This window comes from Urocitellus parryii, chromosome 1, assembly GCF_045843805.1.
Source record: "Urocitellus parryii isolate mUroPar1 chromosome 1, mUroPar1.hap1, whole genome shotgun sequence".
NCBI lineage: Eukaryota > Metazoa > Chordata > Mammalia > Rodentia > Sciuridae > Urocitellus > Urocitellus parryii.
The window spans coordinates 239,219,781-239,247,170 of record NC_135531.1 but is presented as its reverse complement, the minus strand read 5'-3'; the positions used below and the strand labels follow the sequence as shown (position 1 = coordinate 239,247,170).

The 27,390-nt window shown below is 32.7% G+C and overlaps 1 protein-coding gene across 2 annotated transcripts in view; it reads right to left on the bottom strand.

Annotated features, from left to right (window-relative positions):
* Nucleotides 1-27,390, bottom strand: part of Gulp1 (GULP PTB domain containing engulfment adaptor 1) — a 270,157-nt gene that overhangs the window by 25,407 nt on the left and 217,360 nt on the right. For both annotated transcript variants that reach the window (XM_077799064.1, XM_026389053.2), the window contains exons 6-9: nucleotides 24,442-24,540; nucleotides 15,504-15,641; nucleotides 2,648-2,764; nucleotides 1,875-1,967 (exon numbers count right to left, since the gene is read on the bottom strand). In XM_077799064.1, coding sequence (XP_077655190.1) covers nucleotides 1,875-1,967; nucleotides 2,648-2,764; nucleotides 15,504-15,641; nucleotides 24,442-24,540 — 447 coding nt within the window. The remainder of the gene's footprint in view (nucleotides 1-1,874; nucleotides 1,968-2,647; nucleotides 2,765-15,503; nucleotides 15,642-24,441; nucleotides 24,541-27,390) is intronic.

The window sequence follows — 27,390 nt, the reverse complement described above, 5'->3', positions numbered from 1 at the left end:
TCAAAAAAACGAATGTCATAATCATCACATCATTCCTTTTACCCCTTACCATTTCTGAAGGTGAGTTGGTAAACCCAAGAGATAATCAGGACCAAGCCCAACCCATCCTCTCATTAGTTACACCAGTTCTATTTCTGAACATTGACAACTTGGAGGACACAGGAAAGAAGGAGGGGGAAGCAGTTTTATTAACATGCCTCAAATCCCTCTAATCCTCCCAAATCTTGCCCCTCAACATGGTATCCTCAGGGTTCCTTCTTCAAATAAAGCAGAAACACAGTGGAAAAGCTCTCCTTCCGTATCCAAAATGATGATGCATCCATTTTATACCTTTGCCAATACAAAAGCATTTGTCATAGATTCTACAAAAAAAGTAACTTCCCCTTTATTTTTATATTTTGTCTCATAGAATAGTTTATATAAAGTCTCAACAAAAAGGGTACACATTCCATTTGGGGACCAAAAGTTGAAGAAAGTTTTGGAGTGAATTTTCTGTCACTTGGGATGAAGGAGGCAAGAGAAAAATTGTAATCCTTGAGAGTAGTAAACAGTGAAGAGAAAAATTAGGAAGGCATAATTATAATAAAACCAGAACTCAAAGAGGATACCCCACCACCTCAATGTGTTTCTCATAGTTACACGGGTACCTTCCTGGGAACCTCTGTCTTTTCAGCCACATCAGCCCCACATTACAAAACCTATGACAAGCAATGGAAAGCCCAACTCTCTCAGTGTGAATGATGGAAAGTGTGAGTTTATAAATAAAATTTTTTTTGACCCATCTCCAGGGCATGCCACATTTGAATCCATAAGTCCAATTTCTTTCTTTCTTTTTTTTTAAAAATAATTTAACCTTTATTTTTATTTATTTATTTTTATGTGGTGCTGAGAATTGAACCCAGTGCCTCACTTATGCTAGGCAGGCACTCTACCACTGAGCTACAACCCCAGCTCCATAAGTCCAGCTTTTTATAGAAGCATTTTTCATAATGATGAGCTGGTGAACTATTTGAGTATTTAGATGTAAACAAAATTACATACCTACATATGAAAATTTTCAAAATTCTTTCAAAAGTTTACCTAGACCACAATTGTGTTTCAGTTAATAGTATCATTTAATGTTATATATTAATTTTAAATATTTAATAATAACAATAAAATATACACATTAACAGAGATCAATTACAGTGGTACAGAGGATTCAAAAGGAAAAAAAAAGTCCTAAATACATTTTGCCTACAAAAAATATTGTTTTCAATTTCAATTACTTTCAAAATATATCCTCCTGCACAAATCAAATAATAATGATGTCATACATGGTATTGGGAAAAGGATTTCAAAACTGTGGCAAGTCAGAAATAAATAATTTAACTACAAGCACTTGAGTGTTGTCGGCAGAAGCAACCACTTATTTCAGTGTCTGAAATAAAATTTCCTCACTCCCACTGGGAACGCTTGCCATGTAATATAAGAAACCATGTTTAGTCTCGGTTTTAGCCCATTTCCTATAACAAAGTTCAGCACTCCAGGAGTACAGAGGCATGGGTCATTAAAACTGACCTCAGTAAATACTAATCAATAAGAGTGAAAGAAAGAATAAACCACAAACAGAAAGATAATCTTAAACCTTAGGACCACATGGGAGGTTGAATTATTTTGAAAAACAACATGGAAAACAACTCTGGCCTGAACCCCAGAGGCAATTTTAATTTTTAATTATCCTGGTTTATCAGGCTTCATCCCTATCTGTGTTTAATTTTAAATTATGGAAGACAAAGTATTATAATTTGTTGCAGAATTTACAACTCAAGAGAATGTTTTATCACCATATAATCTTGTTTATAGGAAAGCATACACATATTCAATACACTTACTGGAGATGTTGATACTTGAGTTATTCTCAACTGATTTTCCAAATCTTGTACTTTATTTTTAAGTTCCGTATTTTCTGTTTCTAAGTCTTGGATCTAAAAAAGCAAATGAGTACTGAATAACTTTCAGAAGTATTTCTTGGTAAATATTGGCTATTACATTGACTACATTAACAAATAACATTTTATTTTATTTACATATGTATTTTTAATATACTCTTTTGTGCACAGGGGAGAAAATTATTTTACAAAATAGGAATTATAGAGGATTCTAGGTCACTGGACAGATAAATTCAATTTAAAGTACATTTTATGTGTGTGCAAATTTTATGTTCCTAATGTGTCATCTTTGTGTTTTCTTGTTGCACTGTGCAATCTATACCCATAATCTTGGAGTATAACCACAAGACAGTGAAACTGGCCTATGATGTTTTGAAGAGTGGAGAAAGGGTGTAATTTAATTACAAAGGAATCTGATCTGCATGGGAAACCACTTACCCAGCATCTGCTGCTTCTGCTGCTCTGATCCCCATGAGAAGCATCAGGAAGTGAAGCAAAGTCACATGAGAACACTAAGTTCTTGTGGGAATTCAATATAAAATAAGTTAAAAACTGTGCAGGGGATCAGGAATGAAAAATTATAGGAACACAGTGAAAGCAGTTCCAATCAGTGTGGGGGAAATTTAATGGCAGGCCTTCTAAATTTGTTTGATGATATGCAAGCTTCCCTGTACTTACAGCATACAAATGTGAAACAACAAGCTTAGTTTACTCACTCTTTTCTGTAAACCTGCAATCTGTTTTCTTGTTTCAACATCTTTTCCTCCAGATTCTAGAAATTTCCTGTATGCCAGGTCAAATGCTTGGCCAATTGTTAAAGTTATCTCTTCAGCCTTTACAAAAAAATCAAACAAAAAAGATTTACATTTTAATCATAATATGCCAAACTGTACTTTAAATTAAGAGAACACAATCACATGAGGTACTCTAAGACATTCATAGAAGGTACTTCAAAGGAGCAATAGATAGGGACAGGGATGAGTAAATAAGTGAAGGGGGCCATGCTAACATTAATTCAATGCCTACCCAAGTAGGACAATTAGGTGTGGGGGTGGAGGAGCCACTAATGAACCACGAATAAAGAGCTATTGAATTTAGAAGCAAGAATTCCTTCTTTATGACTTTTTATTTTTTTTATTGTATTTTTTTCCTAGTTGTTTTCCTCCCCTCCCCAAATATTCAGTGCCTATTAAATGAAAAAACAATACTAAGTTGCTCTGCTCTTTTTTTTTTTTTTTTTTTTTTTCCCTAGTGAGAAAATGTGGTTAAATGCTGAGCAGGTAACCTGAATGAGGCCACCTGGGTGGAGTCTATGGAAAACTTGAGGAGCACATTCTTTAAATGAGGCAAGTTCTGTTCAGTTCTACTTAATTGTTGTCTGGTAGAAATGAATAATTGCAATCCAGAATGGTCAGGTCTTAAGTATGCAAGATGAGGTCAGAAACCCGAATTGTAATGGGAGATCTCCCAATTTTAAGTGAAAGCGAACCATTTGTATTTTTGTAAAGCAAGGTGGATTGAACAAAATATATTTGTCATCTGAATTCATCCTGGTAAATAATTTACCATCTATGATCCATCACCTAGAAACTGCCAAAAATGTCCACCAACTCATTCTCACTCCATTCTTATTTTCACTAATTTTCATGGAGTCTATCATGAAGTCCACATTAAAAATATATTTATTTACTATGTTAACATTTAAAAAAATTAGAATAAAAGCTTTAATATATGGCAAACATATTGAACAGGACAAGCATAATGTTTTAATGACAGAAAAACTGATAGAAACAGTATTGAAAAGGCTATGCTTTAATTAATCTACTGAATTTCTAATACTTCATGATACACTATGATTAACCTAATGTAAAAAAACCCAATCTATTATTAAAGCTTAGACTATTTAATTGACAACATCATTTTTGGAGCTCACTATTTGTTTAAGGAGAGCTTTAGCTATGAGAAAATATTTATAGTGCTTAACTGAGCTAACTAAAACATGCAAAGTATGTACATAAAACTGTATAGAAGGCCCAGTTGTCTTACAAAAATGTAGGAAAAAGACAAGAAAATAAACTATGATAAGCTACAATAAAAATACTAAAGAAATGAAAATGCCAGATACCAACTTATGTATGCTTAGTTATTCAAGCCAATGAAAAATATTTAAGGAAAGAAATTAGTTGTGGTACATACTTGGATCATATGTAATATTTAAAAGTAGTGAAAGTGATAATGATAGGTTGTGTGATTCTCAACATATTTTTCTGTTTCTAGTGTAAAAAAATTGGGGTAACATGTTTTTACTTTATTTTACAATAAAATATTTATATTTCATTGTGATTTATTTTTTCTCCTTTTTAAATCATGGTTTCAATGTCATTGTGTTATCCTCAAATTCTCACTGTGTATACAATAATCCTTTAAATGATAATGTTGATGATACATTATTAACAATAGTCCACTTCATATTGTTTATGATAGTGACTTTTTAACAATCATATTCTCTTTTTATAACAACAAATACTTAGGAAGCATGAAACTATCTTGTAAGTATTCTGTATATATTACCTTTTTTGGTTCACATAATGATAATGACTCTGACATAGGATTATTATCTCTACAATATGGATCGTAAAACTTCAATTCTTTATGGTTGAATATCTTGCCTAATATCTCAGTGAGTGGAGAAACCTGAGTTCAAATCCAGAATGTCTGATTCTCCAACCTGTGTATACAATACACCACCTGTGTATACATATACATTTTGGAGGGGGAGGTATAGGAGGATAAAATTTATATACCATGAAATGTACACATCATAATTGTACAATCAGATTTTTTTTGATAAATGTATGTAAGTACCATACAAATTAAGACATGAAATATTGTCCCCTTAGAAAGTCTTCTGTGCCTACTGCTAGTCAAATCCCATCTATTATGGACAGTTACTGCTTTAATTTCCATGATCATGGTCAGTTTTGCCTATTCTAAATATCAATAAAAAATGAATCAAACAGTACTTGTTCTTTTGTGTCTGGCTTCTTTTAATAATGCAATGTGTTTGAGTTTCATACACACTGCATATTTCAATAACACATCTGTTTTATTACTGATTTAGTTTTTCATGTTATGTATAGACTATAAGTGGTTTATCCATTTTCCTATTGGAGGACCTTTATGGTGCTCCAGTACTTAGTTATTATAAATAAAAAACTACAAACATTCGTGGAAAAATCTTTTTGTTGACATGTTCTTCCATGTTTCTGGGTAGATACCTAGAAAGTAAAAATTACTCTATCATAGGATGAGTCTGCCAAATGGTTTTCCAAAGTAATTATAACATTTCACATTCCAACCAGGAGTAAGAGATTTCTAGCTGCTCCACATTCTAACCAACATTAGACATTAAGTCTTTTTATCTTAAATCATTTTACTGGATTAGTGACACTCTATTAAGGTGTTAGTAATGTTTATAGATTAACATACAATTCTTATTTTTAATAAACTACAATGCATCTTTTTGACATGTTTAATGCTTTTGTGATCATTTCCAAGAAATCACTGTAATTCAAAACTCACATGTATTTTTTAATATTATGAAAAATGCAAGTTCTATGTAAGAATATAAAAGCTTCCATTTTTAAGTTGACCCACCTTAAGTTATTTTTACACAGCATAAGTAGGGGTTAATTCTTTGTAACTTAACAATATACTTAGCTACTTGTTCTAGGACTATTTGTCAAAAAGACTACTTTCTTAAATAAATTATCTGTATATATTTGCATAAAATAGACTATATGTGTGGATATTTTTGGACTCCGCAATATTGCTATTATTTGTCTACCATTACATTGGTACTACTGTGCTTGATAAAAAATTTTTTAAAGTAAGTTTTGAAATCAGGAACTTTATGTCCCCCCCCACTTTGGTATGTCTTTGAAGATTAATTTTTTATTTTCATGACCATTTGTTTTATCATATTAGAGGTAATTTCAAATTTCTTCTAAAAATACCACTGATATGATTGTGAATATGTCTTTTTCTATCATATTTTTAAAAATGAAACAGAAAATCTAATAGAAAAAGACATGAACATATATTGGTCCTTTAATCATTATGACACCTTTAATAGGATTCTTTAATCATTACTAGCACCATTTTTTTCTTTTAATTCCCTGAATACATTTGTAAAGCAGCATAGCATTGCAGATAAATTTTTAAAAGTTTTCTTTAACTCTAACCTTCACCTTTGCCCTTGCCACCTTTGTGGATGTAATGCCTGAAGTTTATCATTCTAGATAAAGGTCATAAGCACTGCACTTATTTATGTGTATGTACATGTTCACATACGCTCTACGTATATAATGATACTAAATTCTGATTTATAGCAACTTTTTAGTCTGGAACTCCTTATTACATATTCTATTCCTTTATTTCAGCTATATTAATTTCGACAGTATCTCATTAAATATGAGTGATATTAACTTAAAACAATAATCTTAAAATATAACCTATTGCGTTCACAACTATGTAAAACAATTTATATCTGCAGTCACAATCGCTTTTCCCCTACAATATTCTTTAAATGAAAGCTATTTTTAACTTGGAGATGAAGAGCCAAACATTTTAAGAAACATAAATCTGCCTTCTGAAATAACTTATGAAATATGGGACAGTATTTTGAGTTTCTGCCTCAATAATGTTAAAGTTCATGTCTTTATTAGTATGTCACACTGGTTTTCTACATTACAAAAAGTGTATTTTAGTCAATAAACTTTATGTAGTATAAACCTAGGAATTCAACTAAAATCATATTCAAATATCTATGACAGAAATTACATACTCTGATGCTTCACTGGTTATTAGAATAAAATATCTGGTTATACATAATATCAGATCACAGAAAAAGATCTCAAATCAAAATAAATAACTTTAAAATTTTCTAACTATAATTTAATTTTAATAGTTCATAAGGCAAAGTATGCCAATTGAAATTTAAAAAATAAAAATGGCTTCATGCATATCTCATAATTCAAAAAAAGAGATTCTCTAAATAACTGCAACAACTTATTATTTGGGAAATATGTCATAGTCCTACAAAATTATATTTTTAAAATCAAATAATGTTTCCTGACTCATAAATAAGGAATTTAATGATACAAATATGTAATAAGAGAATTACACTTAGACAAATTTCATGGTTCTTGATTTAAATTATTTTAAAAAGTAAAAAGAGAAACAATAAGTAACTTTTAAGTTATTAAATTTATTCATTTTTTATTCTAATTTGTTATATATGACAGCAGAGTGCATTACAATTCATATTACACATATAGAGCACAATTTTTCATATCTCTGGTTTTATATACAGTATATTCACACCATTTGTGTCTTCATACATGTACTCAGGATAATTTTATCCATCTCATTCCACCATCTTCTTTACCCTTATGCTCCCTCCTTTTCTCTCTCACCCCTTGGCCCTATTAGTTTTTTAACTCAATTAGCAATGTGGGAAGATCAATATAGGGCAGTAGCCCTATGTATTCCTAATAATTACACAAAATTTGAGTGCCTGGCTGAAAATACCAAATTGTCAGTATTATAGTAATCACATAGAAATGAATATCAGACAATTTAATTAACTTAAATTATTTTTCTGGCTTACAGTTGTTCACTCCTGCCTTTGTGTCAGAATAAGACAAATTATTTGTTTCTTAAATCATGGATATAAATTTTGCTATTTCATAAACTGAAGAAATGAATACAGCAATAAAAGGAAATATTTAATAACAATAAGCTTTCAGATCCTTATTATCAACTAGTTATATTAGGTTGGATTACTGAACTAGGAAAACAGTCTTTATTCCCTGATAATGTAATGAAATACAAAGAGCAAGAATATTTTTAGTTAAAAAAAAAGTTTGTGTCAAAAAATTTAAAAAGGAAAACAAAATGTAACTATAGAATAATACATAATAAACAACTTCTCTCAAATAGACCTTATGAAAGGATTGCATATTGTGATTACTTCTAGTAATAATGTATGATTCTATGGACAATGAACAATATTTCTACAAATATTAAGCAGGTAAAAGAGAAGTTTTACACCTTTCCATATTTTAAATTGCACTTCATATTAAAAAAAATTAAGCTGGAGGGGATGTGACAGTTTCATCTGCTTATTGGGAGAAGCAGTATCCAATAAAGAAAAAAATATATATTATATATATACATATTATATGTAATATATAATATGTATATATATATATATATATATTCCAATGTATACACTGGAAAAATTGTGAAAACAAAGAATATCAAAATACAGCCTAAATGGTTACAGTGAAAATATTGGGCTTATAATAAAGAAGCCAAAACAACCATATCAAAATGAATTCTGTATTCTAATATTATTTTAAGTCTATATGTTGTACTTTTAAAAACTTCTTTTCAGTTATATGCAACACCAGGATACTCACTGACATAATCTCAACAGCATGAAACATGGAACCAAACTCACTACAATTCAGTCCCCAACACTACCCATCCTATGCTGAGCCCCATCCTGCTGCATCCATGCCTGCACATGCAAATATTCAGTCGGATTCATTCCACTCTTCTTTCATTTTCCTGTCCCTTTTTCATCCAAATCAATGCCCTAAGTTTTCCTTATTAATCTTTCCTTTATTTTGATAAAATTTGTTTTTCCTTTTTTTTCCTGTCTCTTTTCGTTTGTTTTTCTTTTTTTATTCCCTCTCACCTTATTTTGGATTAGCTTCCGCATATCAGAGAAAACATTTGTCTTTGACTTTTGGGGACTGGCTTATTTTACTTAGCATGATATTCTCCAATCCCTCCCATTTACTAGCAAATGCCATAATTTTATTCTTTTTTTATGGCTGATAAATATTTAATTGTATATATATGCCATATTTACTTTATCCATTTATCTGTTGAAAGGCACCTAGGTTGGTTCCATAGTTGGCTATCATGAATTGTGCTGTTGTAAACATTGATGTGGCTGCATCACTGTGATATGTTGATTTTAATATATATCAAAGAGTGGGACAGCTGTGACATGGTATTTCTAGTCCTAGTTTTCTGAGGAATCTCCATACTGTTTTCCACAACAGTTGCATTAATTTTCATTCCCACCAACAATGTATTAGTGTACTTTTACTCCACATCCTTGCTAGCATTTATTATTGTATACATTTTTGATAATTGCCATTCTGATTACAGTGAGATGAAATCTCAGTGTAATTTTGATTTTTATTTCCTTAACTGCTAGAGATGTTGAACATTTTTTCATGTATTTGTTGACCACTGTATTTCTTCTTTGGAGAAGTATCTCTTTAGTTCTTTTGCCCATATATTGATTAGGTTATTTGTTTCTTTGGCGTGTTAAGTTTTTTGAGTTCTTTTTATATTCTAAATATTAATGCCCTATCTGAAGAGCAGGTGGCAAAGATCTTCCCCCATTTTATGGCTCTCTTTGTACTGCTATCCTTTGCTGTGAAGAAGCTTTTTAATTTGATACTATCCTACTTATGAATTTTTTTTTAATTTCTTGAGCTTTAGAAATTTTGTTAAGGAAACTGGTTCCTGTGGGGACATGCTGGAGTGTTGAACGGATATTTTCTTCTTGCAGTTTCAGGGTTTTTGGTCTAAATACTAAATCTTTGATATGCTTTGAGTTGACTTTGGTACAGAGTGAGCAATAGGGATCTAATTTCATTCTTCTATATATGGATTTCCAGTTTTCCCAGCATCATTTGTTTAATAGGCTATCTTTTCTCCAATACATGTTTTTAGTGCATTTTTCTAGTATGAGATAACTCTATTTATGTGAGTTTTTCCCTGTGTCTTTTATTCTATTCCATTGGCCTTCATGCCCATTCTTCTGCCAATACAATGGTGTTTTTGTTACTATAGCTCTGTAGTATAATTTAACATCTGGAATTGTAATGCCTGCTGTGTAATTTTTCTCACTAAGAATTACTTTGGTCATCTGGGTCTCCTACTTTTCCAAATGCATTTCTTTTTTGGGTGGTGGGGGGCTAACCAGAGATTGAACTCAAGGGCACTTGACCACTAAGCCACATTCCCAGCACTATTTTGTATTTTATTTAGGGATAGGGTCTCACTGAGTTGCTTAGCATCTCGCTTTTGCTGAGGCTGGCTTTGAACTTGTGATCCTCCTGCCTCTGTCTCCCGAGTTGCTGGGATTACTGGCATGTGCTATTGTGCCCAGGTCCAGATGAATTTCAAAACTGCCTTTTCTATTTCTAAAAGGAATATCATTGGAATTTTAATGGAAATTGCATTAAATCTGTATAGAGCTTTTGGTAGTATAGCTATTTTGACATTATTGATTCTGCCTATCCAACGACGTTGAACGTCTTTCCATCTTCTATGGTCTTCTTCAATTTCTTTCTTTAGTGTTCTGTAGTTTTTATAGAGGTCCTTCACCTCTCACAAACCACATGCAACAACACATTAAAAGATACTTCACCATTACCAACTGGGTTTCATTCCAGGGATGAAAGACTGGTTGAATACACAGAAATCAATAAATGCAATTTATCCCATAGAGTGAAGGTCAAGAATCACATGATTATTTCAATAGTTGCAGAAAAATCATTTGAAAAAGTGCTCCACCCATTCCTATTTGAAATACAAAAAAAAAAAAAAAAACTCCAAAAAAGCTAGGAAATAAAGGAACTTACCTCAACATTGTAAAGGCTATATATGACAAACCCAAGACCAACATTATACTGACTGGAGAAAAACCGAAAGCATTTCCTCTAAAAACAGTAACAAGACAAGGATGCCAACTTTCACCACTCCTATTCAACATGGTCAATGAAACTCCAGCCAGAGCAATCAGGCAAGAGAATGAAAATAAAGGGAAACAAACAGGAAAAGAGGAGCTCAAATTATCTCTGTTTGCTCATGACATGATCCTATATCTAGAAGAACCCCCTCCAAAAAAAATCTTCTACTAGAAGATTTCTAAAGCTCATAAATGAACTTATAGTAGCAAAATATAAGATCAACACTCATAAATCAATGATATTCCTATACTCCAATGATGAGTCTAGTGAAAAAGAAATTAAGAAAACTATTCCATTCATAATAGTCTCAAAAATACTTGGAAATCACTGTAATATTATTTTTAAACTTAATGAGATAATGGGCTGAGGGTATACCTCCATGGTAGAGCACTTGCCTAATATGAACTAGGATTGGATTCAATTCTCAGCACTACATAAAATAAAATAATAAAGTTGCATAAAATCATACTATTAAAAATGAAATAACTAAAGAAGTTGTATAAATACTTAAACTTAATAATATTATGATCTTATCAGTAAAGGAAATTCCAGTTTTGTAGCACACTAACATTTAAACTTCAAGGAAACTGAAAATTTATGGATCTGATTCTGTTACTATCTATCTAGCTTTGTGATTCTCAGAACTTCAGTGAATCTCTCTGCCTGTATTTATTTAAGATAAGATAAAAGGTTTGGTTCAAACAGACCATGACTTATTTTTCTAAGTAAAATTTTCATTCGGAGATCGTTTTAGGCTTAGATTCATTTAAGAAAGAACACATACAGGTCCTACGTACACTATATCTGGGTTCTCCCAATGGTAACATATTTCAAAAATCTACTTAAAAACACAACCAGGATGTTGACAATAAATAGTCAAAATGCAAAAATTCTATCTCTTATCTTGCTGTTTTGTACTTATACCCTCTTACAGCTTGTTCTCAGACTTTCTTTAATCTTCTGGCAAACACTAATCTATTTTCCATTTCTATGATTTAGTAACCTTGAGAATGCTATAGAACAGGAATCATGGAACACATAAGCTCTGAGAACTGAATTTTCTCATTCCTTATTTTCTGGGGAGTCATCAGTGAGCTGTTATTGTATTCACAGTTCATTCCTTTTTATTGCTCAGTAGTGTTCCATGATTACAATGTACCAGAGTATTTAACTATTCAGCCATTTTCTGTAGTGTTTGTAGATTTTTCCCATTATGAATGAGCTGTTATAAATCTTTGTGTATAGGTTTTTGTGTGAGCATTTTAAGTCTTAGTTTCTCTTAAAATTTTTTTTCAAATAATGCATATGATAGTTGCATTTTTAGTTTCCATGAAATCGACAGGCTGATTTTATCCAAGAGTCTGTAGCATTTGGTACTTTTATTGCAGCTTTAATTGTGTAGTAAGTTACTTCTCCTTTTCATATCGATTTGCATTTCCCCAATATATAACTATTGTTAACATCTTTTCATGCACCTACTTGCCAATTTTCTATCCTCTTCAATAAAATGTTTTATCCTTCAGTCTTTTGCCAGTTTTCTAATTTGATTATTTTTATACTGTAGGTTGTCAAAAGTTTTGTATGCTAGACCTTTGTCTGATAAGCAGTTTGCCAATAGCTCTTATGAGTTTATTTCTGTGTTCTTTACTCTGTTCTATGGACCTATTTATCTATCCATCTACCCAAACTACAGTATTTTGGAGTAATACTTTTTGGATTTCACTGTATTTTTTTAAAGTATAGGTTTACGTTATTTGCTAAATTTGGGGAGTTTCCAACCATTTATTTCTTTGAGTACTTTTAGAAGGCACAGCTGCTTTCTTTCTCCTCTCTTTCCAGGACTGGAAGGACATACAAATGTTGGACATTATGTTTCAGTCCCACAGGTCTCTCGGGTTCTGTTTCATTTTGTTTCTTTTGGGGCCCTTCTGTGTGTGTGCATGCAGACAGGCACATTCATGTGTGTGTCTGTGTGTGTGTGTTTTATTATATACTTATTATGTCTGAACTGTTTAGAATGGGTATTTTCTATTTGTCAGACTTACAAGTCACTAATTCTTCTGATTTCTATTTCTTTGTTTAGGTTTTTTATTTCTTAATAAGACTTTCTACTTCTTCAGCTGTGCTTGTAATTGTTCACTGTCCCACATTTTATGTGGGTAGTTTTAAAATTTTTGTCTTATAATTCTATTATCTCTGCCATAACGGTTTGGGGAATCTATTGGTTCACTGTTTTTCATTTAGTTTAAGATGGTTTTGTTTCTTGGTGTGAAGAAAGGTTCTCAGTTGAATCTTGGATATTTTGGATACTACTAGGTTATGAATTCTAGAAAATATTTAAGTCTTCTGTTTTTGATGGTTTCCTATGACACACACCAGCAGGGAAGTGAGGGTGGAAAAGCCCTGCCTCATAGTTCCCTGGAGGGGACAGAGGTTCACTCCCTCTTCAGTGATGGTTCTCCATGGAAGGAGGGAGACTCATGAACATGAATGGACAAATACAGTGATGGAAATCTAAACTCTTGGATTTTTGTCCAGATTCTGTTACTACTTAACTTTGTAAGTTAGGGAAACTAAAGGTCTCTGACCATGATTTGTTAAAATAAGAGGAAAGAATTATGCCATTAAGTTATCAAACATTTTTTAAACCTATCAAATCACACTCATTATTTTAATTAGAGCCAATTAAATTTCATAGAGAATGATACAATGAAATTAAGGAAACATTTCCTCTTTGAGCTCATGAAGCTGATACCAACTTGTGATTTGAGAGATATTTTGCACACTTGTTTTTCAAAACCCAGGCTTGCATCTACCTGTAGCACAACTGCTTGCTAACTGTAGCAGATCCAATTGATATATATATATATATATATATATATATATATATATATACACATATACATATATATATATATATATGTATGTATTTTTATATGAGACATAAGAATATTTTAAAGTCACCTCTTACGATTCTTATGTACACAAACTGGTTGTGAATCACTGCTTTCACTTTAATAAATTGTCAAACTTCAAGAAAAACTAAATTTGATATGCTATTTCCAAAAAGAATAGTAGGCAAAAGGAACAGAAATTCTAGTAATCAATTATAGAAATTTATGATTGAGAAGAAATAAGGTCTATGCTATTTAAAAGATATGACTATACATTTTGGCAAACATTTTATGAGCAAGTAGCAGATTTGGATGGATATCATAGAAAGGTATAACAAGTGTAAACATATAAATAAGTATGATATTTATAATTAATTATGATTATAAACATTACAGGGGACCCCAAGGAAGTGTATTTCTATGGGTACGAAATGAAAGACAAGTGAGTTAATTGTTTAGTGCACATGGTAAAAGGTTATTATGTTTTACACATAGAAGATATTCAACAAATATCAACTTTCATCTTTCCAATCACGTAGAGAAAAACATCTGCAAATAATCATGATTATGAAACACTTGGAATATGTAAATGTAATGCATTAATTCGAGAAGATAAATTTCAAAAGCAATTTAAGCTTCATACAAAAAATATCTTTTTGTGTATATAATAGTGTCTTATATGGGTAATCATATTTTTCAGATGAGATGTTCCATAATATCCACTGGTTCTTAAAATGTATTATTGTACCAAGTAAGTTAGCACTTTAGCTTGCCTTTTTAAAGCACTAATGTTTAAAAGATACAGAAAGAAAAAAAAACTTGAGCTACTTTTGGTAAATTTTCATCTTGAGTTTTTCCATAAGGATAATTTATGGAGCATCTGTGTTCCACCTGATGCAGAAATTACATATAAATAGAAAGGCATTTGTTCTCAAGAAGATCACACTCTAACACTAGAGATAAATAACACAATATGATAATAATATTAGTGATACTCTATTTTTGAGAGTGAAAATAGCAAATAATGAACTAAGTTTTATGTCCTTTTTAAACCAATAATATTGAGGATAAATATTCTTCCTTCATTGAAGAAAATAACTGCAATGTGTACTTGCAACACATATTTTAAGTTTCACAGAAGAACTCAGATTAGATTATGATTAGAATTAGCCTATGCTTTTAAAGCAAGACACAGGATTTTATTTAAGATTCCAGATACTTGATGAATGGTTGCCTGATTTACCTCTTGGAATAGCCTAACTGGCCTTACTAAGAACTTTAGATTAAATTCAAAGCAAGCACACTCACATGTACACACAATATTACTACCTTTCATTACATTAAATATCTGAATGACAGACATCAAGAACCAAATATTTAAGGTATTAGAGAATTTTTTAAAGGAGCCATGCAGATTTTATTTCATGGACCTTAGAATACTATTCTTCATAAAATCTATCACATTCCAGGAAAACTTAAAAAAAAAAACAACAAAAAATAGTTTCTCACCATTACTCTTTGCATTATGTCCATATTGCTAAATATTTTTTGAGATTAAAATTACAAATGACTGATTACAAGAGATATAAATGCACCGCACAAGTAGGACTGTTGTTCTAACAAAAGAAATTTGCATGCAAGCTTTTCCTCATGAACATAAGACTTTAGTTAAAGATGAAATCCTGAAGGATATTCTCATGACAGGATGAATCTATTAGTGCACTTAAGTATTTACAGACCTTATTCACTTCCAAATACTTTATTAATGTCGGAAACAAGGCAATTCCTGGCTTGTAAAATGGAACAAACCACCCTAAAACATCTGGCATACTTACACACTTTTCGCTGTCAAACACATAGCACAAATGTTTATTTGACTCAGAATCTTTGCATATGAAAGTGAATATCCTCTTGTCAGTTTTATCATCTGCACAAAATGATATTCTATGAAGCTGGCAATTGTGTTGGACTTCCTGTGAACACAGATGGAAATAAATACTGTTGATGGCAATTTTTTTCTATTTTCTGAAACACCAGCATGTGTTAATAACATATAACTTAAGACTTGAAAAGTGTAATAATCATCTGTTAAGCTTTAGTTTAACAATTATATATACCCCAAATTTAAACAAACATGCAATGTAAATGAACCTTCTGACTCAGGATTAAACTAAGATATTCATTTCAATAGTACTCAAAAATACACAAGAATATAAGAGAATCTGAGTCCCACAGACTTCCAGAGCTTCAAAGCATCTTAAGAGACCATATACTTTAAATCCTTCATGTTTATACAAGAGAACTTTGAGGCTCAAAGAGATTAAGATACTTCAAAAAAGAATTACCCTAACCTTTTTTTTTAATCCCAAATTCTTTTCATTTTATGTCATTGCTACTAACTAGCATTACAATTAGAACATAACCTCATCTGGAGAAAAATTTCACCCAGAACATACCACCATTTTCACTCCTAGTTTTTTTAATTGAATTTTATTTTGCATATCTTCATAGTAATTCATACACTCCTGAACTGTTTATGTCTAGGTAGGTCAACCTTGCAAATTATGCAATGTTCTCAATGGGAGAGGATTCAAATGACTGCATCAACCCTGCTAATTGGTAGAAAGACAAATAACTGCAACCAGACATAGAGCTGCAGTACACCTAAGTGCACACACATACAGACATATATAATTATATGTCTGAATTATAAAACTCATGCAAAACATCAGAATGTACTTAATTAAAGTAATATATATATATAATTAAATAATAATGTTTTTACATTACTATTATTTAGTCAAAAATTGAGTATTCCATACTACTTATATAGTTATATTCCAATAGATCAATATTATTTATTTATTTATCTAACACAGTTTTCTGAAACATATTGAAGGTGAAGGAAAAAACCTTATCTATATATTTAATTATGAATGATGTAAATAAGTAAAAAAAAATCTACTGTGGCTATTAGTATCTTTTTCCTCCCAGAATGTGTTACAGTACTAGGAATAGGAATCAGAAAGTCAGGCTACCTGTATTATTTAGTGGGTATTGTACATGATTACAGATGGAGGCAACTATAGTATCAGCCAAGAAAGACAAGTGAATGTCCCCTTAGAAAACCTGATTTTAGTAATGTTTCTCTAAAGGTGGTTCAGTCTACCCTTAGCACAAATACCTGGGTTGCCCATTGCAAACACTGTCCTCATCTTCACCCAGATCAATCAGAATCTCAGAGATTTTGATCAAAATAAATATCACTAAGGTAATAAAAATTCTTATCCTCTCAAGCTCAGAGTTTGATATGTCAGCTTGTTCAGATTTGATCTATCATTCTGATTTGCATTACTGTTCATCAGACTAAAGATTAGCATACAAAATTAGAAAGATAAAGAAATGTTAAGAGAATTTGCCAACAACATTGCATTTTTCCTTAGATGTAAACCAAATAGTAAACCACCAATGAATTTCTTGGCAAGCCTGAAAATTAAAAGAGGATGAATAGTGTTAGCTTGTAAAGTATTACTAGATAGCTCATATGTCTATGGCAACAGTAGAGAGGAACAGCTTTGAAGAGAAAGTTCAACTTATATAGGCTTTTTTAGACAGAGAAATCAAGATTTGTTAATATAGCTGGGTACACCTGTAATCCCAGCAGCTCAGGAGGCTGAGGCAGGAGGATACAGAGTTCAAAGCCAGCCTCAGCAAAAGTGAGGTGCTAAGCAACTCAGTGAGACCCTTGCTCTAAATAAAATACAAAATATGGCTGGGGATGTGGCTGTGGCTCAGTGGTGGAGTGCTCCTGAGTTCAATCCCTGGTTCAAAAAAAATGTTAATGTAACAGCAATGCAAAAGATATAATGTGGGTGAATTTAATTCTTTTTCAATTGATACATATTAATCACATAGGCTTTTTCTTGTAGTCTGTGCTTAGATTGACAATGATCACTAGGTCTATATCACTTTAATAACTACATAATAATGTTAATGGTACATGAAGAGGCAACATCACTGCCATGCCATGTAGAAAAATTATTCTAAAGAGAAATGACAAGGAAAATGCAAAACACCATTCACATACCAGGTGGTCAAGTCTAGGATGTGCTTTATTTATCCACCAACCAGTATGAACAGAAAGCCTTAGTTATAAACAGTGTGAAATCATCCTAATATTTGTGTTAGCAAAGGTATCTTCCAACAAAAGAAGATTAGGGAGCTGAAACTTATAAGTTCCTTATTTTTGAAGTATTTGAGGTTTTTGCTTTGCTATTACTATGATAGACCTTTATGGATATTTAATGTAGCATTACTTTTGGTAAAATGGGATTAAAAAAACCCCAGGAAAACAACAAGCCACAGTGCAGACACACATATCCTTTAATACTAGTTTAATGGAGTTGAAAAAAATTAATAAACATCTTAGCCCCAGTCATCTACACCACTTGCTTCCTGCATGACCTAAATAAAGACAAGGTATTCATAAAAAGGATATAGGAGTCAGGTGTTAGATTGCTTTTGGTTCCATTTTGCCCTCTCAATTGGGAAAGAAAAATATTATATTTTCTGTAATGTTTTAAAATCCTGCTTCACACATTTAACTATAAACAAATTTATTCTAGAAGTTTCATATATGATTTGTTTCTTAAAAAATAAAATGTATACCTAAAATGAAATGAATGACAGGGTGTTTTTCTGGTCCGTTCATGTCTCCCTGGTGTGGTGTGGTTCCTAAGTACATGTGTGTGAATGGGCCGTACTGAAGTTCCCTGGAGCATGCTTGTTCCACCCTCTTCTGCTCTCCACTCACACACCTGTCCTTTTTCTACAGATTTAAAATGCTCAAGCAGACTGCAGAAGTCACTCCACATTCTTTAGTGTGCTCTGGGGCACTAAGGGTCTGCAGAGTTTGTAAATCCCTTTCTCTGTACCAGAGATTGAACCCAGGGCACTTAACCACTGAGTCACATCCATAGTCCATTTCATTTTTTACTTTGGAACAGAGTCTTGCTAAGATGTTCAGAAACTGTAAATTGCTGAGGTTGGCTTTGAACTTGAGATCTGCCTGCCTTAACCTCCCAAGTTGCTGGGATTACAGATGTGCACCACTACATGGCTTACCTTCATTTCTTAATGGAATAAAAGAAAGAAAGAAAGAAAGAAAGACTACATATATGAGTAAAGAGTAAGATACAATATACTCATATGCAATATCTGAGTAAAAGTCATTTATTATATATTCATAGGTAGTATAATTGAACATACATATCATCTCAAAGATCTTAAAACTCCGAGATTATTCTTCATATTTTTTGGGAATAAAAATTCAGATGCTTCTTTCCCATTCAAAGCTTAGAAAATTCAGTCTTTGGGAGAAAAATACAATTGAAGCTCTTTAAAAATAGCTATTAAGTATAAGAAATGAAGAGTTTTGAATAGGAAATAAAATTGTCATTAATGATTTGAGTAAGGTCATATAGAATGATTGTAAGTTTTGGTTTTATCCATTCATCTGTTGATGGGCACCTAAGCTGGTTCTACAACTTGGCTATTGTGAATTGCACCTCTATAAATATTGGTATGCCTATATTAGTATAGTATACTGATTTTAGTTCTTTGAAGTAGGACAGAAGAAGCTGGACAACCAAGAAATTTTCAGGAAGCAGGTTTATCGACTGCAGTTGGTCCAGAGGGGTTATCACCTAAGATTCTCTGGACCAAGAGAATTTGGTCCATCAAGAGCTATGTAATGTTTTGAACAACTAATAATAATAATAAAAAAGAGAATTTGGTCCAAATTTGAGAGTAAAAACCTAAGAGAACAGAATGATGGTTGATAGGCTACACTTATTGGCAGAAATTTGGAAATTCTCTGAATTTTATATCCAGTGGGAGGAGGGGCTTAGAAGTTTACATAAAAATAATTTTTTCTTTGAGTTCCCAGAAAGTGCTTTTTGAACCAGACAGAGATCTTATAAATCTTTACCAAGATAACAGAGAGAATATCTTTTTGCACAACAACCTTGACTGGAGATTCTAAATCTATCATACCTTTTGTGTGCAAACCTGGCATTTATAAGAAAGAGGAAGCTTCAAACTACAATTCCCTTTGCAGACATTCTGCTGATACTCTTTGTAAAAATCTGATGAGAGGAGAAGCTTAATTATGGCCAGAGTCTTCTGGGTGGGGGTCTCTGTTCTAATTCACGTTTGGATAAGTACCAAGGAGGGAGATAGCTGGGACATTGGCAGTTCCATTCTTGGCCCTTTGAGGAATCTCCACACTGCTTTCCAAAGTGGTTAAACTAATCTGCAGGCTTATGAGGAATGGTAAGTGAACCTTTACTTCACATCCTCTGCAGCAATTATTGCTATATGTATTCTTAACGATTTCCACTCTAACTGGAGTGAGATGAAATCTCAGTGTAGTTTTGATTTGACTTACACTGATTATGAGGGTATTCTTACACAATGAAGTTTCACTCAGTCATAAAGAAGAATGAAATTATGTCATTTGCTGGTAGAGGGATGGCAATGAAGAATATCATGCTAAGTGAAATAAGCCAGAGTCAGATGTTGGGGGCTGAATGTCTCCTTTCTTGCAGAAATTAGAAAGAAATAAGGGGAAGAATAAGAAGTGGAATATATCATGACAAAAAGGAGAAGAGTAAAATAAAAGAAGGAGATTAAGGGGAAGGAAAGAGGGTTATGTAAGGCAAGCAATTGTGGAAAGAAATTCACAAACATGTGCATACAGGAATACCTCAAAATGAATTCCACTTTTATGTATACCTATAATGCACAAATTAAAAAAATAGATAAACAGAAGGAAAACCAGTACAATATAGGAAAGGGATCAGAGGGAAGGAAAGAAGGGACAGGAAAACTCTGGGTATTGGGATTGAGGATCTATGTTATATACATATTTATTTTATGTCAAAATGAACCCCACTATTATGAACAACTAAGGTGACCTAATAACAACATAAAAAGATCAACTGATTAACCCTGTTGAGTTGAACCCCATGTAACTGATATTTTATAAATGGAATTTAGACAAGGGAGGCATGGAGATTTGAGAGTAAAAACTTAAGAGAACAGAATGATGATTGATAGGCTACCCTTATTGGAATAAATTTGGAAATATGATTTTTCAACAATAAAAATGGTAGATGGCAATCACCCACTTTCTTATCATTTTTTGCCTTTGTTTCTTTATCACCAGAAAAAAAATTTTAAATCCATGAGAATTTTTAAGACTATTTGCATTATTTTTTTCTTTGCTCTACAATATCACCCATATAATGTTTTTTTTTAAAAAATGTAATTTCTAGTTTTACATTTACAAGTTTAGGAAAATTTTTTTTCTGCATTCCAGGAAAAACACAAAGATTAAGAGAGGAGCTAAAACAAATAGCTTGGCAAACCCTAAATTATTGGTTAATGAGCTTTACAACAATAGGTTTTCCCAAATGGTCAGGAAGCCAAGAAATAAAAAGCAAGTCAATATGCTAGCAGAATGGGCTGATGATACTGGAGTATAAAACCAGTATTTTTAATTTTGACACTGAGTCTTGCTAAATTGCTCAGACCAGCCTCAAACTTGTGATCCTCCTGCCTCAGCTTCCAGAGTAGCTGGGATTAGTCAAATGCCACTGCATCTTGTTTGAAGGTCTTAACTTTTCACACACCTTTCACTTGAATAAAATAGTATTTTATAAAAGGTCATATGAAGTCATATAAGAAATAATAGGTTTAGTTAAAAAAGAAAAAGTTGCAATGCATACCCATATGCTCTTAACTTATCTGAGGGTAGCAATGTGCCACATTGCATTCACATGATCTATCTTTATATATAGACAGACTCCCACATATGTGGTATTAGTGGCAGTCATAGTTTTTAAATTTTTTATATTTTGTACTTGTCTCAGGACACACCGTTGTTAAAGTATCAATTCTAAAAACTAAATAAATCCATATTTGTATTTTCTAAATACCTATATTTTATATAAATTGAATATTTTGAGTTTCCTGAATTTTTAATAATAAGAGAACCACTTAGTAGATTATAGTAAATAGACTGCGTGTATGCATTTGGGAAAATTTTGTAGCCTACAATACACCATGTTAGTTCTGAATCAAATACAAAAGAACATGTGAAAATGGCACATAAAGTGCACATTATTGACCCTACATATTTTATATTTCAAGATGTGCTTTGATAAGTTCCAAACAAGGACATAAAAATTTAATTAAAAAGTAATTAACACACACACAAATATACACATACACTGAAACAGCTACACAATTTGTATGGTTTAGAAGAAAACTTTCAACACACACATGGGCTCCAAATGACCTACTCTGGATGGATATACTCATTTAATTTTAAAAAGGAAATGCAGGAAGAGGATCATTTTTCTTTTTGATTACATGTAAAACTACACGTAGGTTACTATACTTCTGGCTGCACTATCCTCTGTAACTAATTGTTTCCTCATTATATTGACTTTTTTGTAACCATTATTTGCCCAAAGAATATTCTCAGCTCATTCACATATTCAAAAGATAAAGCATCACTGTCACTTGCCTTATTTCAGAGCTGACTACACATATTTCATTATGTGTTTCAATCATTCTTCCATTATCCTTTTACCAATTCCTTTTTCGCTACTTCCAAAGCAGTTGTTTTGGCATAGCTATAACTTACGTAAAATCTCTGTGTCTTTGTTGCTATTTAATATTGAGGATGGATAATAGAAGGATCCTAGATTAGATGGTCTATTTATGAGACGTCTTAAATCCATGTCTTGAAAAGTCTAAAGGAATGCCATTGCTCTTTAAGATGGACTTAAATAAGAGTAACTGTGGGTGTATTCAAGTTATAGTCCCGTTGTTCTTAAACATTACAACTGCAAATTTTCACATTGAGAGATTATGGTTCCATTAGCTCACATGGGACCTTACAATTAATTTTTGCAACTGCTTCAAGGCAATTTTCATGCAGGTATTCCATGAACTATAATTTGAAAATGAGGCCTACTGCACATAGTCACCAAACCACATGCACTATACCAGATCTCCTCAAACCTCAATGCACACAGGAATCACGAGGTTTTTCCGTAAATTGTGGATTACATATTGAGTGGGTCTGGATGATGGTGCTACTGGATTTTAGACTGCACTTTGAGTTCTTGGAAACTAGTATTCACGTAGGTGAAGGTATCAATGGCATCTGCTGGGCTGTGGTCTAAAAGTTTCAGACCCATGAAAAAAAATTTCACAGTCTGTTCATGGGCTGGGTTTCTTTTGCCTTTATAACTTAGTTAATTTTTCAGTAAGTATTCTACAGTGACAGAGAAAAACTGACAATTTGAATTTGTAAAATGATTGGAGTTGAATTTTAATCAACTTTTCCAATCATGGTCTTACAAAATTACTAAATAATTCAGAGGCACTGGGAATAAGCTATTATATTAGCTTAATAAGGCTGCCATCACCAAATTTCATGGTCCAGGTGCCATAAATAACGGAAATTATTTTTTTCACACTTCTGAAGGTTAGAAATCCAAGACCAGGATTCAGTAGGTTTGTTGTTTTTGAGGCCTCTCTTCTTGGCTTTCAGATGTCTGCCTTCTTGCTGGGTCTTCACATGCCCTTTCCTCTGATTGAAATTTCAAACCACAGTGTGTCTTAATGTCACTGAAATTGGAGTATTGGAGTATTAAATTAAACAAGCAGATGCCAATTAGATTGGGGTTGTCTCCTTTGAGATTCTGCAAAGCATACTACAACCTAACTTAGTGTGTAAGCAAAACCTAACTTGAAGTATAACAAACAGCAGTTTCAGCCAATCACAGGCAGCCAACTCATCACACCATTGCAGCCAATGTGGTGATTTCTCTACTTTGCCCATGGTTGTCCTCTAAGCACTCCCACCTCTGGCTGGTGGGTGAGTTCTCTGATCTTGTTCTGGTTCTGAGTCTACCTGGTTCATGAATCTACTGTTAGCACAAATAATCTCTGTTAAATTTAAATTGTTTAAAGTTTTCCTTTTAACAGGATATAAGACCTTTTAGAAGGTTATTAAGTTAAACTGAGGCTATTAGTATGGTCCCTAATCCAATCCAACTGGTATCCTTATAAAGAAGAGAAAATTGAAAGTGAGAAGTCACTAGAGGAGGATGTTCACAGAAGGACAATTGTATGAAGAGGTGGTAGCAAGAGGGCCTCCATCCACAAATAAGAGAGACTCAGAGGAAAAAAGTTACCCAGTGAGCTCTAGATCTTGGAGCTCTAGTTTTCTCAGCTATGAGGATGTAAGCTTCTGTTGTTTAGCCACCCAGTCTATGGGTTATTGTTATGGCTGCCCTAGAAAACTAATATACACTGATTATGTCTATAAATAATAAAAATCAAAATAGGACATTTTAAAAAGCACACAGATCTTTTGTCTTCTTCCATGTCCAGTGAAGCAGTGAAGCACATTGGGTTTTTTTTCATCTTTTTTCATATCACCCAAAGAAGAATTTCTAAATATAAGTTCAAGTGCTGTAGAATGTATTCAGTATAAGTTATTGCATCTCAAACACAGGCTGAAGAACAGAGTACTCAGAAAGAAACTCCAAAAGTTTTTTCCCCCTCTAAAGATAGAGTTTTAAATCACCACTGAGAAATAATCGATTCATCAGTAATGAATTTCAAATATTCATTAAAACAGATATAAATTACAAACATTAGAAGGCTCTGACATACAAAAATAAGCCTTACCTTTGTTTTGGGTTCTAGAATTTTTACTCCATAAATTGATATTTGCAACTCAACTTTAGGAATTTTCTGGCCTTCAGATTTCTTGATGTGTCTCGCAAACTACAAATAAAAATTATTCATAAAAAACTTAATTCTGTTTTTGTGGAGAATGAACACAAATATACAAATTTTTATTCAATGTCAGATTTTCATTAAATGAATTATTGCCCATTATAAAGCATTTTGTAAAAATAATCTCAAAGTATTTAGTAATCTCAGCACTTTACCATTATAATTCAGATTAGTTTTCAGTAACTTTATTAAAACATGATTTTTAATGTACTTCTTTCATGATATTCGGAAAATTGAATTCATACCAAACAATTGAGAAAACTTCATTGATAAACAGAGATGATTTTGCTTTCCTGTGGATCCTTTGCTTTTAATAGCTTGAGAGAACTTGCAGTTCACCAACTGTTGGATATGCCATCTTTGTTATTGCTAGATAGTTACCTAGTTTAGTGCACTACCGTACCCAATACCAAACAAAAAGAGACGCTGCTATATCACAGTCAAAGCTAAGAACTGAGGTAAGTACCAGCTAAAACACTGATATGTAGATCTAGATTCGGTTTAGAATTATAAGTATAGTGAATAGCTAGAAAACAATTTTCACAATTTTTTTTTGTACCAGGTATTGAACCCAGGGCCTTATATGTACAAGGCAAGTGCTCTACCACTAAGCTACATCCTCAGTCCAAGAAATATTTTTAAGTGCTTTCAGAATAGTATTTATTATATATTTGTACTGAATTAGTTAAGTGTATACACATGTATGTTAGATTCTACTCTAAAATCAAAAAGAAATATCAGAATACTCATTTACTCAGTAGATGCAGTTTCTATTATCTAATTTCTTCCAGCTTTACCAGATTTATTGGTGGAAAAATTACAGGAACCCAGTTAAATGTGAATATTAAATAGTGCATACATTTTAGAACTTTGAGAATACATACACACACACTCATACACATATCCAAAAACACAAATAAACAAATATGCTATTAAGTATAAATATTTTTAGGCAATAATTTAGAACACACTGGCGTTTTTAAAAAGTTATTCATTATTTATCTGAAATTCAAAATTTATTGGGTGTTCTGATTCATCTGGCAACCTCACTGTCTCATTCCTTTCCTTCTCACCTTGGTCCCTTCACCTTTCTTTCTAAGAAAAGGATGAGATTTTTAAAAATAGGTTTTTTTCACCCCTCTTCTAGGGCTTCTAAAAGTTATTTTCTAGTTTAACATTTTTTCAGCATCTGGATACTCTTCCTAATAGACTCAAAATAGATCATCTGTAAGGCCAGGCAGAGCTCCAGTCCTCTTTGTGTCATATTTATTTGCGTTGCGCACTTCACCCTAATTTAGGGCAGATGTGAATACACATGGTATGTTTCAGTCCTGGAGCAGGGAGTGGTTAAAAGCCTTTTTCTCTGTGCACAGCTTTGCACTGCCATGGAGAGTAACATAATTAATGCATATATGAATGCCTTGAAGTGTCTGCCTTCATATCCCAGGGGGTACCTTTTGTTTTTTTTCCTTGTTAGGTGCTGTGACTGTTCAGCTTACTGACTTTCCTGTTCTTTGGATGTAACCTGCTCTTTCTTTTTGCTTTTTCTGCGTCTGGCAGGCTCACATTCTACACATGAATCAACTAACTTATGCCAGAGAATTTTCTTTTTTGTCTTTAAGAAACATGTTTCTCTTTAATGAAGATCAAAAATTCTTCCAGAACTCTCCTAAAGAATGTGCATTAATTTTCTTTTCCCTTCACCATTTCCTACATAAATTGGCATCATCAAACAATTCAGGAGTTTTCACATATAAAACCTTACAAAACTAATCAGCTGCTCTGTGTCTATGTGGAGGCATCTGTCTAAGCAAAGCAAGGCCCAACTGCTGGCTGTGGAACCATTTATTCTACTTGCTTCCTCCCTCCTGTTTTCTCCAAACACAGTAACAGTGGCTCCCCAGGCCTCTTCCACATCTGGACACAACCATCGCTCTGACCTCTGATGAGAATTGTGCAACTTTTTATTTTGTAAAACGTCCACCACAAAATGAACAGTAATATTAAACTTAGCTGTCAGTAAGGCAGAAAAAGAAGAATGGAAGAAAGGAAGGAAGCAAGCAAGCAGGGCCTGATGGTAGACAGATAGACACACACACACACACACACACACACACACACACACATACACACACACATACACACATACACACACATACACACACACACACACACACACACACACACACACGAGGGGTGAGAAGGAAGAAAGGCAGGGAGGAAAGGAAGGAGAGAGCATAAAACAGAAAACATCTGCTTCCAAGTTCCTGAATCTTTCTCCCTGCTTCACATCAAGATAAGTAATGGTAGTCACAGCAGCTTCAGAGATCATCCAACCCGATCTTACCATTTCAAAAATGAGGAAAGTCCCTGAGAAGTTCTGTAACTTGGTCATAAAACGGGTTTGTAGCAACTAAGCCTAGAACCTACCTTTCCAGATGGGCACCCAACTACCCTTCTTGTTAGTGCACGTTTTCTGCATTTAAAAAATAAAATTCACAGCTCTGTTTTCATGTATATCAAGGTTTATACTGGTTATTGGGCTTGATTGATGAAAATATGTTACAAAACCCTTAGGCTTAAGAGTTTTTCAACTTCTATTCTAAACAGTCTAATATTCTCCTTTCTGTTTCCTTTTTCCTAAAACTTAAGCTTCCTGTGTTCTACACTGTGCATATTCCCCTCTGACTCTCCTCCTTTTTTCCTACTTGTAGACCTCTTAATTGTGCTCCCAAGTATTTCTAAGTTTGAAGTGTCAGAAGACATTGAAAGACATGCTAATATGATAATCTAATATAAACAGTCAGAGGGGATGAGGCTTACACATACTGAATAGTA